Consider the following 14845-nt stretch of genomic DNA (forward strand, 5'->3'; position numbering starts at 1 on the left):
AAAGGATAGCCATAAGAAAAAAAAAAAAAAATAGAAGGGGAGAATGTTGACCTGTTGTGCAGTTGGCAACCAATGTCACAAAACTATGTATGAATTGTTTAATGAGAAACTAGTTTGCTCTGTAAACCTTCACCTGAAGTACAATAAAAAATCAAAAAAAAATCCTCACAACTGGACCAATAAGCAGCATCATGATAAATGGAGAAAAGATTGAAATTGTCAAGGATTTCATTTTACTTGGGTCAACAATCAACACCCGTGGAATCAGTAGTCCAGAAATCAAAAGATGTATTGCATTGGGCAAATCTGCTACAAAAGACCTTTTTCAAAGTGTTGAAAAGCAAAGATGTCACCTTGAAGAATAAGGTGTGCCTGCCCAAGCCATGACATTTTCAATCACCTCATATGCATGGAAAAGCTGAATGGTGAATATGGAAGACCAAAGAATTGATGCCTTTGAATTGTGGTGCTGGAGAAGGATAATGAATATACCTTGGGCTGCCAAAAGAATAAACAAATCTGTCTTGGGAGAAATACAAGAATGCTCCTTAGAAGCAAAGAAGGGAGGATACATCGTACATACTTTGGACACGTTATCAGGAGGGATCAGTCCCTAGAGAAGGACATTGTGCTTGGTAAAGTAGAGGGTCAACGAAAAAGAGGAAGACTCTCAATGAGATGGTGTGACACAGTGGCTTCAACAACGGGCTCAAGCATAACTGATTGTGAGGATGGCACGGGACTGAGCAGCATTTCATTCTGTTGTACATAGGATCACTATGGATTGGAACCTACTCGATGGCACCTAACAACATCATATATTGGTTAAATGGTTTAAAATTGATGTGTGAGAGGGTGTTTTGTCCTCATTACAGGCTATAGCAAGGTTAGAGATGACATATCATGGAGCTAGAAGTAGAGGGGGATACCACCACATGTTTCAATGGTCAAGGAATATGAATTGAGCCCCTGAAGACTGAATGATAAAAGACAATAAACAATCCCTTACCTTCTAGAATTTCCATTTGGAATTTCCAAATTTGCAGCTAATTCTCCATTATATATGCGAAATAACTATAGCAGTGATGTGGAAAATCCAGCAAAGTACAGCAACAATATTCTCCAGTTTGCAAAAAACAGCTTTAAAATAGGTGTAAAGAGGAGAGAGGCAGCCAATCCAGAAGGATATACATGCAAAGGCAAAGCTACCAGAAACAAAAATTTGTGAGATCAAGTCACAGATGAATAAATAAAATTTATCACACTCTAGCACTGAATCCCTTTTATGAAATTTCAAAGGCATCTTCTAAGTAGCTTCCACTATTTTATTAGTTCAATGCATATCTTTATTACAGACCTTGTATTAAAGAGATCAAAAGAGGATATTCTTATCTCATTCCCTCCCTTCAAACAGATAAGATATTGTTGACCCCATTTTAGAAACCAGGCAATTGGGGCCCAGAAAGTTTAAAAGTCCTCCCATCTATAAAAGGGAGTAAATAAAACCAGAGGAGAAAACAGGATTCTAACAGCAAAGAAAGCAAGTTTGGATTTGGGCCAGACCAAGGTAGGGGCTGGGCAGGGCCTGCATCTTTGGTTGGAAAGGATTGCATTAAAAATGGACAACTTTTTGATTACCTTCCCTAAGGGTTTCCAAGTCTTGCTTTATCACTACTACTTCCAGTGCCTTCTTTTGAGAGTCCTCCCAAGCACTTGTGCAGAAAATGTCCAGAAAAGATAATTAACCCTTTTATGCTCTGAATGATACTCAGTCCAGAGTCTTGCAGAGGCTAAAACATGGGGCCTTAGGAAAAGCACCTGGCACAAACGAAGAGCTTGGTAAATATCAGTTTCCACCCTCACCTTTCCTCTCTACAGGCTGGTGTCTGCCCTGAAGAACGAGAGGGTCATGTTTCCACCAATCCCACTTACTGATAGCCAATGTCACAGAAGTTCTTATCATCAATGTGAAAAGACTGTATGTCTCGGACACGAATCTGGCAGTCGACAGACACATTGCAGCTTGTCTCAGCGGTGTGGATGATAATGACATACTTGACTGGGAGGTCCATTTTAGAGCAAAGTGTCTCTCTGGCTCCCCAAGCAGGCCGTGTGATGACGTTGGGGCAAGCTGTGGTAAGGTAAAAAGTGAAGAAAATGGGAATTTTATAACAATGACAAAAAAAAAAAAAAAAACAGTAGCTGCTGAGACTGCATATGTATAACCAAAAACCTCATGGAATTTGGTTTCCTAGTGTGGAGGTTTTAGGGTCATGGTTTCATGGGACATCCCAGTTAATTAGCTTAATAATGTCTTTAGTGCTCCTGTTCTGCCTTCTAGTTAGTTGCATAGTGCCTGGGCTCTTAAAAGCCTGTAAGCAACCATCCAAAGCGTGACAACTGGTCTCTATTCACTGGAGCAACAGAGGAAGGAGAAAAGTCAAGAATAAGAGGGGGATATGGAATTTTTTTTTATGGGTGGCTAATTGCCTCCATGAACAACTGCCTCCTTTGCCAGAAGCAGAACTGGATGGTGCCCGGCTACCCTTCCCAAACGTTTTGATCAAAGATTCTATAGAAGAATCCTGATCAAAAGGGGAAAAATGCAAAATGCAATTTTAAATTCTCATGGACTCCAGACTTTCTAGTGCCAAGGGGACTGGATGAACTCCTGAAACTATTGCCCTGAGATAATCTTTAAGCCTCACACCAAAAAATCCCCCGAAGTCTTCTTAAAGCCAAACAATAATAGGTAAACTAGCAAAAAAAAAAAAAAGTCTGCCTTGAGCATCATGCTTTTTTAAGAACTTTTTTATCTACATGGGATGAAAGTGACAACAGCAACTCGAAAGATTAGATAGGAATCTTAGGCGGCAGTTGAATTTATGTTAATGGTGGAAGAACAACTTGGTAAAGGAGAGTGAGAATGTAATCAATGTCACTGAATTGTACATGTAGAAACTGTTGAATTGATGTGTTTTTGCTGTGTATATTCTCAACAACAACAGTATAAATTTAAAAAAAGAAAACAGGAAATTGCCTTTGCCCGCAAGTGGGCAATCTCACAACTACAGGCTGAGTTACTCCTCGATCTCTCCCCAACTCCAGCAGCCACTGGTATATCGCAACATGAGCTGTGGGATTCTGGGAAAAACCAGATGGGGAGTGTGTCTCAGTCAGGTAACTAAGCAACAGACAAGGACAAAACTCTACAAGTTATGATAACAACTATAGAAAACATCGTGTGAGTAGAAGGGAAGGGACTGTCGGTTATACAGGGGCATGCTCATTTTATTCAAAGGACAAACCATATCTACATATGTGAATATTCATAGCAAATATATGCAGGTGCATGTACTCATGTAACAGGATAAAAAATCAGCTGATTCTGTGATCTGATGACATGTATGTGAAAACAATTTGCAATACATAAAGAACTCTTCAAATGTTAAGGAACTATCATTATGGAAGACAGTATCCATCTGAAAGCAAGAAAAACTTTACTTACCATTTATCATTTTTAGAAAGTTACTTTAAAGGAAAGACAGAAAAGACCAAACTGAATGGCAGAAGAGATTCTGAAACTTGCTCTCTAACATCAAATAGCTAAAGTGAAAGGAAGAAATGTTGAAGTAAAAGAGCTGAACAGAAGATTTCAAAGGGCAGCTCAAGAAGACAAAGTAAAGTATAATGACATGTGCTAAGACCTGGAAATAGAAAACCAAAAGGGAAGAGCACACTTGGCATTTCTCAAGCTGAAAGAACTGGAAAAAAAATTCAAGCCTCTAGTTGCAATAGTAAAGGATCCTACAGGGAAAATATTAAACAACACAGAAAGCATCAAAAGAAAATGGAAGGCATGCACAGAGTCACTATACCAAAAAGAATTGGTCAAAGTTCAACCATTTCAGGAGGTAGCATATGATCAGGAACCGATGGTACCGAAAGAAGAAGTCCAAGCTTCACTCAAGGTGTTGGCAAAAAACAAGGCTCCAGGGATTGACAGAATACCAATTGAGATGTTTCAACAAACGAATGCAGCACTGGAAGCGCTCACTAGCCTATGCCAAGAAATTTGGAGGACAGCTACCTGGCCAACTGACTGGAAGAGATCATATTTTTGTCTATTCCCAAGAAGGGTGATCCAACTGAATTTGGAAATTATTGAACAACATCATTAGTATCACACACAAGTAAAATTTTACTGAAGATCATTCAAAAGTGGCTGCAGCAGTATGTTAACAGAGAACTGCCAGGAATTCAAGCTGGATTCAAAAGAGGTTGTGAAACCAGGGATATCATTGCTGATGTCAGGTAGATCCTGGCTGAAAGCAGAGAATACCAGAAAGATGTTTACTTGTGTTTTATTGACTATGCAAAGGTATTCAACTGCATGGATCATAACAAATTACAGATAACATTGCAAACAATGGGAATTCCAGAACACTTAATTGTGCTTATGAGGAACCTGTACATAGATCAAGAGGCAGTCGTTTGAAAAGAACAAGGGGATATTGCATGGTTTGAAGTCAGGAAAGGTATGTATCAGGGTTGTATCCTTTCACCATACTTATTCAAACTGTATGCTGAGCAAATAATCCGAGAAGTTGGACTATATGAAGAAGAAAGGGGCATCAGGATTGAAGGAAGACTCATTAACAAATTGCCATACGCAGATCACACAAACTTCCTTCCTGAAAGTGAAGAGGACTTGAAGCACTTACTGATTAAGATCAAAGACCACAGCCTTCAGTATGGATTATACCTGAACATAAAGAAAACAAAATCCTCACAACTGGACCAATAAGCAACATTTTGGTAAATGGAGAAAAGATTGAAGTCGTTACGGATTTCATTTTACTTGGATCCACAATCCACACCCATGGAAGCAGCAGTCATGAAATCAAAAGATACATTGCTTTGGGCAAATCTGCTACAAAAGACCTTCTTAAAGTGTTAACAAGCAAAGACGCCACCTTGAAGAATAAAGTGTGCGCCTGACCCAAGCCATGGTGTTTTCAATCACCTCATATGCATGGAAAATTTGGGCAGTAAATAAGGAGGACCAAAGAATTGAAGCCTTTGAATTGTGATGTTGATGAAGAATATTGAGTATACCATGGACTGCCAGATGAATGAACAAATCTGTCTTGGAAGAAATACAGCAAGAATGCTCCTTAGAAGCAAGGATGGAGAGACTACATCTCACATACTTTGGACATGTTATCAGGAGGGATCAGTCCCTGGAGAAGGATGCCATGCTTGGCAAAGTAAAGGATCAGCAAAAAAGAGGAAAACCCTCAACGAGATGGATTGACACAGTGGCTGCAACAATGGCCTGAAGAATAACAATGATTGTGAGAATGGCGCATGACCAGGTGGTGTTTCATTCTGCAGTACATAAGGTGACGACGAGTAGGAATTGACTCAATGGCACCTAACAACAACTTTAAAAATATATCATTGACTGCAGGAAAAGGCTCATTCTAGCAGAGAGTTAAGTCACTGGCAGTGCTTATTAATTTTACTGGTTTTAAATTGCTGCTTGTTCACTCCAAAATAGTGCATAATTTTTATTACCCAACTTCTTGGAATATTCACTCTGACATCAATGTAACAGGTGAACTCTAGTTTTTCTCAGCACCGTGGCCATGTTGTAGGTTGGCTAGTTTTTGCATTAGAAAGGGGTGTGTGTGTGTGTTTGAATATGTGTCTGTATTTACTCACATATTGTACTTAAGTCTGTATAAATGTGCACCCTTCTCCTTTTTCGTGTTCTATTTTTCTCCATAGCTTTTATACAATCTGACATCATATATATTTTACTTGCTGATTTGTTCATTTCCTGTCTCTTTACCAAAATGTAAGCTTCATGAAGGCAGAGAATTTGTGTGTTTTGTTCTCAGCTGTATCCCCAGTGCTTAGAATAAAGTCTGGTATTCAGTAAATATTTATTGATTGAGTGAAAATGTGCACATATATATTTATGTTAAGAATAATTCCATGGCTGTGTTATTCTAGTGGGATAGAGAATAGGCCAGGAAGGTATCCCCTCAAATTTTTCCAGATCTTCAAAGTTATGATAGACATGAGACATGTTCTCAGTCCAAGAAGCCAATGAAAGCCAATAGGTAAGAGTACTTCCAAATATGGCTGGAGTTGTAACGGGGAGGAGGGTGAGGTGGAATTGAGGGTCCTACCTTTCCTGGACCTCGCTGGCTGTTGAGGGACCAGGCAGGTCTCACTTTGCAGGATAAGTGGCTGAATGTACCTGGGTGACAGGTAACCCTTCTGGATGGCATAGGAGATCAGGCCCCCTGCAGCTGATAAGGCAGCAGGGCTGGGACTGCTACCTGAAAGAGGATGACATGGAACACAGAACTATCAGTAAGAAACTCCAGCCTGTTCTAGACACCAGGAGGTAGGATAAGATGACCACATGACCCTGAATAGCTGATGGATGGGAAGAGAGGAAACTGGTCCAATAGCCAGGACAGAGGGCCTAAGAGGCAAAGAACTACTTGGACAGATCTCTCAGCAGCCAAGGTTGGAGATCTCTCCCAAGTGCCAAACTAAGGCTTTATTTATTTACTTCATCTCAAACTAAGTGCCATCTTCCAAGTGCCAAAATAAGGCCTTATTTATCCACTTCATCTCAAACTAAGTCTTTATCCACTTCATCTGGAAGGGATGGGAAGCAGTAAAAGCTACATGCAGAGGGAGGCTCACGAGACCAAGTCAGATAGACCCACTAGCATTTACTAAGAAGTTCTCATAATCAGGCATGAGGCAAGTTCTTTATGTCTATCGACTCATTTCATTCTCATAGAAAACCTCTGTGGTAAATGCTATTACCAGCCCCAATTGGCAGATGAGGATACTGAGTGCACCCGTTATTTATCTGTTATCTCTCAACTCCATTCCTACTTCTGTGCTCTCCTCTGTTTTGCAAGGTGTTTGGAAACCCTTGTAGTACAGTGGTTAAGTGCTATGGCTGCTAACCAAAAGGTTGGCAGTTTGAATCCATCAGACACTCCTTGGAAACTCTATGGGGCAGTTCTACTCTGTCCTATGGAGTCACTATGAGTTGGAATCGACTCCATGGCAGTGGGTTTGGATTTTTTTTTTTTTTTTTGGTAGAAGCCTGAAAACTACATTTCTCAGACTCCCTTGCCCCTTGGCTTCTGGTTGGGTTCTACCGAAGGGAAACTCTGGAGGAAAAGAGAAGCCATGCTTTCCTGCTTCTGACTGCTGCAGCAACAGTATCAGAAAACTGTTAACTCCAGAAGTGACGGCAACAACTGTGAGCACAAGCAGCATCAGGAGTGGTTTCAGCAACATCACAAGAGTGCAGACCAGAGAAGAGAAAAAGGATAGAAAGAATGGCATGTAATAGAAGCCAAGGGAGGAGACATGTATGGTATAGACTTAAAAGGCAAGAGTGTTGAGGTGAGAGAGCAGAGAAAGAGAATGTAGACAATTCTCTGGCAAAGGGCCAGCAGGGGGATGACCATTACCCATTTTATTGCCAAAAAAGGCGAGGCCCAGAGAGATGTTGTTGTATCCTTGGGTATGCAAGCCTTGGATTTTCCAGCCAACACCTTCATACACCCTGCCATCATCCCCAACCAGGAAGCTGCCAAGCAAGAAAATGTGGGCTTAATGGCTAATTCTTCTCACAATCCTCAGAAGGGAGAAGTGTCCTAGAGGCTTTTAAGTAAGTAGTATGTTTCAATAACACTTCAATGAGAGAAAAAATAACCAATTTTAGACCTCTAAGAGGTTTTTTTTTTTTTTTAAGAGGTGTTGTTGTTAGCTGTTGTTGAGTTAGCCTCAGACTCATGGTGACCCCATGCACAATGGAATGAAACAGTGCCCAGTACTGCACCATCGCCAGGATGGGTTACAGATTGTACCATTGTGGTTCATAGGGTTTTCATTGGCTGATTTTCAGAAGTAGATCACCAGGCCTTTCTTCCTTGTCTGTCCTAGTCTAGAAGTTCCACTGAAACCTCTTCAGCATCATAGCAACACACAAGCCACAACTGACAGACGGGTGGTGGCTGCACATGACGTGCATTGGCTGAGAATCAAACCTGGGTCTTGCGCATGATATGAAAGGATTCTACCACTGAAACCACTGCCTTCAAGAGATGTAGGAATTTACTTTAAATCTGGTTGCAGCTTAGCTTAGATATGTTTTCAGCACCTCACTTTAAAAATATTCATTGGGTTCAAAGTAGAATTTGAATGTGTGACTCTCAAGGCCCCAAGACCATTAGTTCAAAATTTTTCAAAGGCGTTAAAATTAATTCATCATGTTTTTCACTTATAGGACTAAACGCTTGAACATTCTTTAAAACAATCAACCAGAATTCTGAAATTCCTTTAGTATTGACTTTTCTTCACTTCTTAGGAATTCACTAAGCTCTCCTTTATCATAGAAATTTGTTTAGAATCTTCCTTTTCTTCAGTTTGTCTTTCAATTCAAATTTATCTATTCTTTTATTTTACCTCCCCCTTTATTTGTGCCTCCTCATAACTTTCTCTTCCTCCACTTTCCGATCATAGTCTTCAGAACTGATATTTTTACAACTCTTGCCGTATTCAGTGAGTTTCCATAGCAAATAAATGGTGAGTTTCCACAGCAAATTGAAGACAGAGTGACACTTGGCTAAGGTCACGCCAAGGCCCTGAGTTGAGTGAGTGCAACTTTCCACCCTTCCTTGACATGGGCCTGAGCAGCCCACAGGGGAGCTTCAGTATGTCTACCACTTCCCTGGCTCTGCTGCCAGCTGTCTCAGCAGGTTCCTCTGTCACATTTAGGGCAGCCTTTGGCTGGTCCTGTGTGAATAGATCCTCATGGCTACAGTCAGCCACACTGTGAAAACTGGAGATCGTTAAACTATCACTGCAGAAACTTTACTTAGAGATACATCTAAGTGGCTGAAATGCCTTAGAAATGTTGTGGCTGAAGTAAGCAACTCAGTAGTGACAACAGTGGTGGGCAGAGGTATTGGTGGCGGGGACAGCAGCCGAGGCAGTTAATACACAGAGGATGGACCTGGAAGACACAGAAGCATATATACACACACCCAGGAGTACTGATGGTTACAATGAGAAGCTCCAGCTGTTCTAATTTATCTGTGTTTAAAAATAAACAAATTTTTAAAAAGAAACAGATTATCCTCTCCAAAATGAATAATTCAGAAATCATATTTGTCTTTAGAATTAAGGAGGGAAAAGCCCCATTCTCTCGCTCTCTCGTTCAGTTTTGGTATATATATATTTAAAAAAAAAAAAATGCCATCAAATCAATTCTGACTCATAGAAACCCTATAGGACAGAGTAGAACTGCCCTATTGGGTTTCAAAGGAGTGGCTGGAAGATTCAAAGTGCAGACTTTTTGATCAGCAGCTGGGCTTTTAACCACTATGCCACCAGGGTTCCATAGATATCCATATATATATATATATGGATATATATCATTGTATCTAGATAGATAAAGACAGATAGATAGATAAAAAAAAAAAAAAGATAGACACAAACAGATAGATATCCTTGTTCTTGAAGGAAAAAGGGAAATGTCTCTGGGCCTCCACTGGTAATTCTCAGAGTACTTATATACTCAAACTCACCACCTGGATGAAAGGACCTTCTCAGACCTCATGCTGTTAAACATGGGGCTCTCCTCGCTCCCGTCCCAGGGTCCACTTGCGTGTGATCCCTAGTCTCACTGTCAGGTGACCCTTCCGGCTAACAGGAGGGAAACCGCTTCACCGGGTAAAAGCTCTGTCTCTATCAAGAGTATAATAATTGCTGGACTAACAGGCAGTCTTGGCATCATTCTGGGCCCACAGCTTCCTAGCTGTGTGACTTTGAGCAAATTCATTAACTTCCCTAGACCTTGCCTTTCTCGCCTGTGAAATAGGGCTAGTGACATTTCTTCTACCAGTTCCTCGGGGGAGCTGGGAGTTTGTGAAGATCTTTGTGAACTGTGATGGGCTGAGAGAATCAAGGAGATGACTGCAGTTATTACATGAGCTTCCTTCCTTCTTTTTGGGAGCTCCCAGGGTCCAAGGCTACATCTGAATAAATGGTTCAGAGCCATCCTTCCGAATGACCTCTGGAGGACTTACACTCTCTTTCTTCCTTTTCTTTCTTTCTGTTGTTATTTACTTATTTGCTTGTTTATAATATTTTGTATTCATTATAAAAGCAGTATAAGTAAAATCCAGAAAAATGGTAGAAGCAGAGAAGGAAAAGTGGAAGGCGGAGAGCCTTGCGTGGTATAGTTGAGTCTGAGTATCTGCTCTGAGCATTATCAGTGAAGGCTCATGGATAATCACCCTAAATGGATGACTTTGAATGTGTGCTTCGACAGACCAGAGTCTTACTTGTATGGCACGTCGCACCAGCCTTTGGTGTAGACAGAATGGGACTGCAGGCCCCGCAGCTTCCAGCTGCAAATGTTCTGCTCCTGGCATTCCATCCCCCTGAGCTCATCTGTGATGACGTAGGCCACAGGATGGGTCAACGGGGCACTGCAGGCAAACATTCTCGACCCCCACTCATTGCGGGAGACAATGGCAGGAGCATCTGCTGGGGAAAACACAGGATGGCATGCAACAGGTCCTACCATTTCCTCCCCAACAGACTGCCCACACTGCCCTGAGTCCTCTCTCTCCTGGGCACTGTCTGTCCCACTGTGGTGGAGAGACCCCAAGGAGGCCTTCACTGTTCACCTCTTCCCCTCCTACCTCCTTATACTCATTTTGGCTAAACAACTCCCCACATGCACTCTGCATTCAGCCAGAGGAGTCAAGTAGCCTTATTCTCCAAACAAATTCTCTACATTTCCCTGGAAGATAAACCCCACCCTGCCTCACTCTGCCCTGCTTCCTGCTCCCCTCCTTCAGAAAGCATCCCCAGCTGACACCCGCAGCCATCCCAGGGTGTTCTGAGTTGCCTTCTCTTGAAGCTCCTTAGCACATATGCATGTTCCTCACTGGCATTTGTTCCTGCATCTCTGACCATGTCCTTTGTCTTGCCCTTCCCTCAGAATGGTGACTCTCTGAGGGAAGCAGCCCTTTGGCCCTCCTCATCTAGGGGGTCCCAAGGTCCAGAGCCCACATGAAGTTCCATGAACACAGTTTCTCTCTTCCAGATGGAACTCACTAGAGGCAGGGCTGTGAGATTCCACACAGCACTACAGACTCCCTGAGGGGAGGGAGAATGTCTCTACCCTCACACTGGGAACTGAGAAATAGGATACATGTATTTTCCTTCTAGATTTTTTTCTTTTTCCCTTCCTAGGGCCCACCTTTACCTAATAACTCAGGACAACTCATGGGAGTAGTTGGCCGGTGCACCTCTGGGGATTCCACCCCTATCACTCACAGCCCAACCATAATGAAGTCCTGAGAAGCATTTCTGGCAACCTATAGTTAAGAGCTCAGCTGCTAACCAAAAGGTCAGCAGTTCAAATTGACTAGTCTCTCCTTGGAAACACTATGGGGCAGTTCTACTCTTTACTATAGGGTCACTATGAATCAGAATTGACTCCATGGCAATGGGTATGGAAACCCAGCTAATCACTAAACCTCCTCACAATTGCAACCCTTTTGAATGAGCTGTGAGATGCTGGAAAACAGGTTCAGAAGCCTGTCTGACAAGTGTCTGAGTGGTGGTCTTGGAGAGTGCCTGTACCAACATCATCAGAAGCACCACTAGACATCCGACCCCACAGCCCACAGGCTCTCTGCCTCCTCAAGTCCCCTAACTTCCTCTAGGGTGCAACACTAAACTGACCAGAGGAGAATCACAGGTTTTAAGAAGCAGAGCTTGATTCCAACCCAGACTGTATGACCCTAGAGCCTGTGCTCGTAACTACTATTCTCTGTGGCTTCCTAAAAGTTGTCAGATGACCTTGGGCAAGTCACTGACACAACGTGGCCTGTTTCTTTGTCTATAAAACAAGGTCATTAAGGATCCCCACTGTCCTTCACATGGAATAATCAGGTACAAATACATGACCATGACATTGAGGCCGAGGTGTGCTGGGTAGGCCAGAAAGTGGGCTGAGGGCTGGATCCCATCTCAGCAGGGGAAGGAGCTTCTGAGCTAGGCTATGAAGGGGACAAATAAGACTAGGGAGGAGAGATGAGATTGGAGAGGGTGATTTCCAAATGAAATCCCTGGGACTCTCAGGGTGAAAGACCAGCCATCAGACTGAGGGGCAGGCCAGAGACAACGCAGAATGGGCTGAGGTCAGGTGCAGGGCAGAACCCAAGAGACCAGCATGATGGTCAAGAAAATAGCCCTCTGCCAGCCTTGGGTAAATCACTTCACTTGTAAAGGCCTCAGTTTCCCCATTCATAAAATGAAAGTCTGAATTACATGTTCCCTGGTCTGTGAGTTTCTCCAACATCAACCAAAAAAACCCAAACCAAACACTTTGTTATCAAGTATATTCCAACTCATGGCGATCCCATGTGTTACTGAGTAGAATTGAGCTCCACAAGGTTTTCCTGGCTACAATCTTTACAGAAGCAGATTGCCAGGACTTTCTTCCATGGTACTGCTGGGTAGGTTCAAACTGCCAACCTTTAGGTTGGTAGTCAAGTGCAAACCATTTGTACCACCCAGGGACCTTCACTTCAACACCAACTCTATATTCCCATGGAATTAGCTAAGAACCACAGGGCAGAGAGAAGGCTGTATTAGAGTATGACCTCAGCACAGATGTATGCATGGGAGATGCTTGAAAACATGTCCAGTATCTAAGAATCCCAAAACCCACTTTCATATAAAGAAAGTCAATTCAGCAGCAATTCTTTATTGAGCATTTGGTACCTGCCTAATTCTATGTATGGAACTTTTTTTGCATAACATATATACATGATGTAGAAAAAGGGCAATCCTGCTCTCAAGGATTTTGCTCTTATGTACAAATGCAGGCCCAAGTACTGGGTTTAACTATGATTGCTATACTAATAATGATGATGACAATTAAATAATAACTACAATTTACCTAGCACTTACTATCCAGGCATCATGCAAAATTCCTCACATTTACTATCTAATTTAATCCTCAAGAACAACTCTAGGAAATGAGCAATACTATCACCATATCAAGCAAATGAGACTTAAATAAATTGAATAACTTATTGAGGATCATAGCAAATGGCAGGACTAGAACTTGAACTCAGATGTGTAAACTCCAGGACAGTACTTCAAATTGAGAAGTTATACTACCCTCTAGCCAAGGGAGGGCACTGGGAGGATAACTTGAGGACAGTCACCTGTTGCTCACCAAAAGCACTTCTGATGTAATGCAAGAAAACTCACCCCCAGCCACAAGGCCCAGAACTGAGAAGACAAGAAGCCATGGCAGCATCCTCATGTGGCCCCGGGACACAGACAAGAAGAGTGTGGACTGCAGCCCTGGGAGAGACGTGGACAATTAACATGGCTGTGCTCACTCTCTAGTTGGAGCACCCCACCACCAGCATACCTACTACCCAGGGGAGCTCCTGGTCCCTCGGAGGAGCCTGGCTTCTACTCTTAGGCCTTCCTGGGTAGATAACATTTTCTAAAATCTTTGAGTAGCTATTGTAAACAAACCCCGTGTAGATATTTTCTCTGGTGGTGCAGTGGTTAAGAGTTTGGCTGCTAACAGAAACGTTGGCAGTTCAAATCTACCAGCCACTCCTTGGAAACCATACGGGTCAGCTCTATAGGTATTCTATGAGTTGGAATCAACTCAACAGCAATGGGTTTGGTTTTTTTGGTTTAGTGCTGCAACTTCATATTTAATCCTTACAAAATTCTTATAAGATAAATATTCTTAACCTCATTTTTATCAAGCAGCTTTATCCTCAGAACTATCTGAGAGTCAGAGGTATGTAGAGTCATCTGGTCCAATCGCCCACCCTATGTAGAAATCCCCTGCAGAGATGCCTGATGGGAGCTCAACTAACCTCTTCTTGAGTAAGGGTAATAATAGCTACAACAGTTCCCACTTATTGTTCACTTTCTATGTTCCAGGTATTTGCTGAGGACACCACAGATATTTCAGTGTCTTCACAATGATCTACAAGGTCCATAGTTATCATCAGGAAACAGGTCTCATAGAACTTAAGTCATTTTCCCAAAGTTACCCAATGAGGAGTGGAGCAAGATTCATACCCAGGTGTATCTGACTCCAGAGCCTCTGCCCAAAATTACTTCACAACCTGCTTGAATGTCTGATGATGGAGCTTCTCAATGTGGACCCAAGAGGTTAAACTCAAGGATATCTGCAAGAGATCTCTTTCAGCTTCAGGAATCTTTGCTGCTCTTCAGGTAGAAATAAATTGCTCATTCATGCTTAATCAATATAAAAAATCAAATCACTGAGTTGTCAACCAAAGCATCAAATTTCCCCCTCAACTCTCCTACTAAGAAACTATAGAGGAAGGCTAGAGATAAAATTGGGTAAGTCATACACTTCCAGGAGGGTTTATGTTACAAGCAGTTGTCCCACAAATGGAAAATGTTTAGAACCACAAGCTTAAGCCTTGGGCAGATACAATCTTCATGCATCAAGACAAGCAACGCCTTGTTGAATAACACTCAAGATTCTATCCATTCAGGACAACTGTGCACTAAAAACTAAATCAGCCAATCACAAATGAGGGTGGGCACCTAAGAAACATGTGGGAAAAATGCTCTGTGTCACTTGTTGGCCAAATGAGAGGTAAAGATTAACTTGTCCAAGGCTCAAACCCTGTAGGCTGTCCTCCCAAAAAAGGAGCTGTCCTCCTGCAAAGATAGCTGGAAACCAGCAACCATCTTGGTCAAC

General features: G+C 42.2%; 1 protein-coding gene across 1 annotated transcript in view; it reads right to left on the reverse strand.

Moving 5' to 3' along the window:
- The window catches only part of LOC126073623 (peptidoglycan recognition protein 3-like), a 34577-nt gene extending 21172 nt beyond the window's left edge, over positions 1-13405 (reverse strand). Inside the window, exons 1-5 of the mRNA XM_049880512.1 lie at positions 13351-13405; positions 10398-10599; positions 7518-7636; positions 6201-6353; positions 1933-2131 (exon numbers count right to left, since the gene is read on the reverse strand). Of these exons, the coding sequence (XP_049736469.1) occupies positions 1933-2131; positions 6201-6353; positions 7518-7636; positions 10398-10599; positions 13351-13405 (728 nt within the window). The remainder of the gene's footprint in view (positions 1-1932; positions 2132-6200; positions 6354-7517; positions 7637-10397; positions 10600-13350) is intronic.
- Positions 13406-14845: the final 1440 nt, after the last annotated feature.

Source organism: Elephas maximus, chromosome 3 (genome assembly GCF_024166365.1).
Source record: "Elephas maximus indicus isolate mEleMax1 chromosome 3, mEleMax1 primary haplotype, whole genome shotgun sequence".
Lineage (NCBI taxonomy): Eukaryota > Metazoa > Chordata > Mammalia > Proboscidea > Elephantidae > Elephas > Elephas maximus.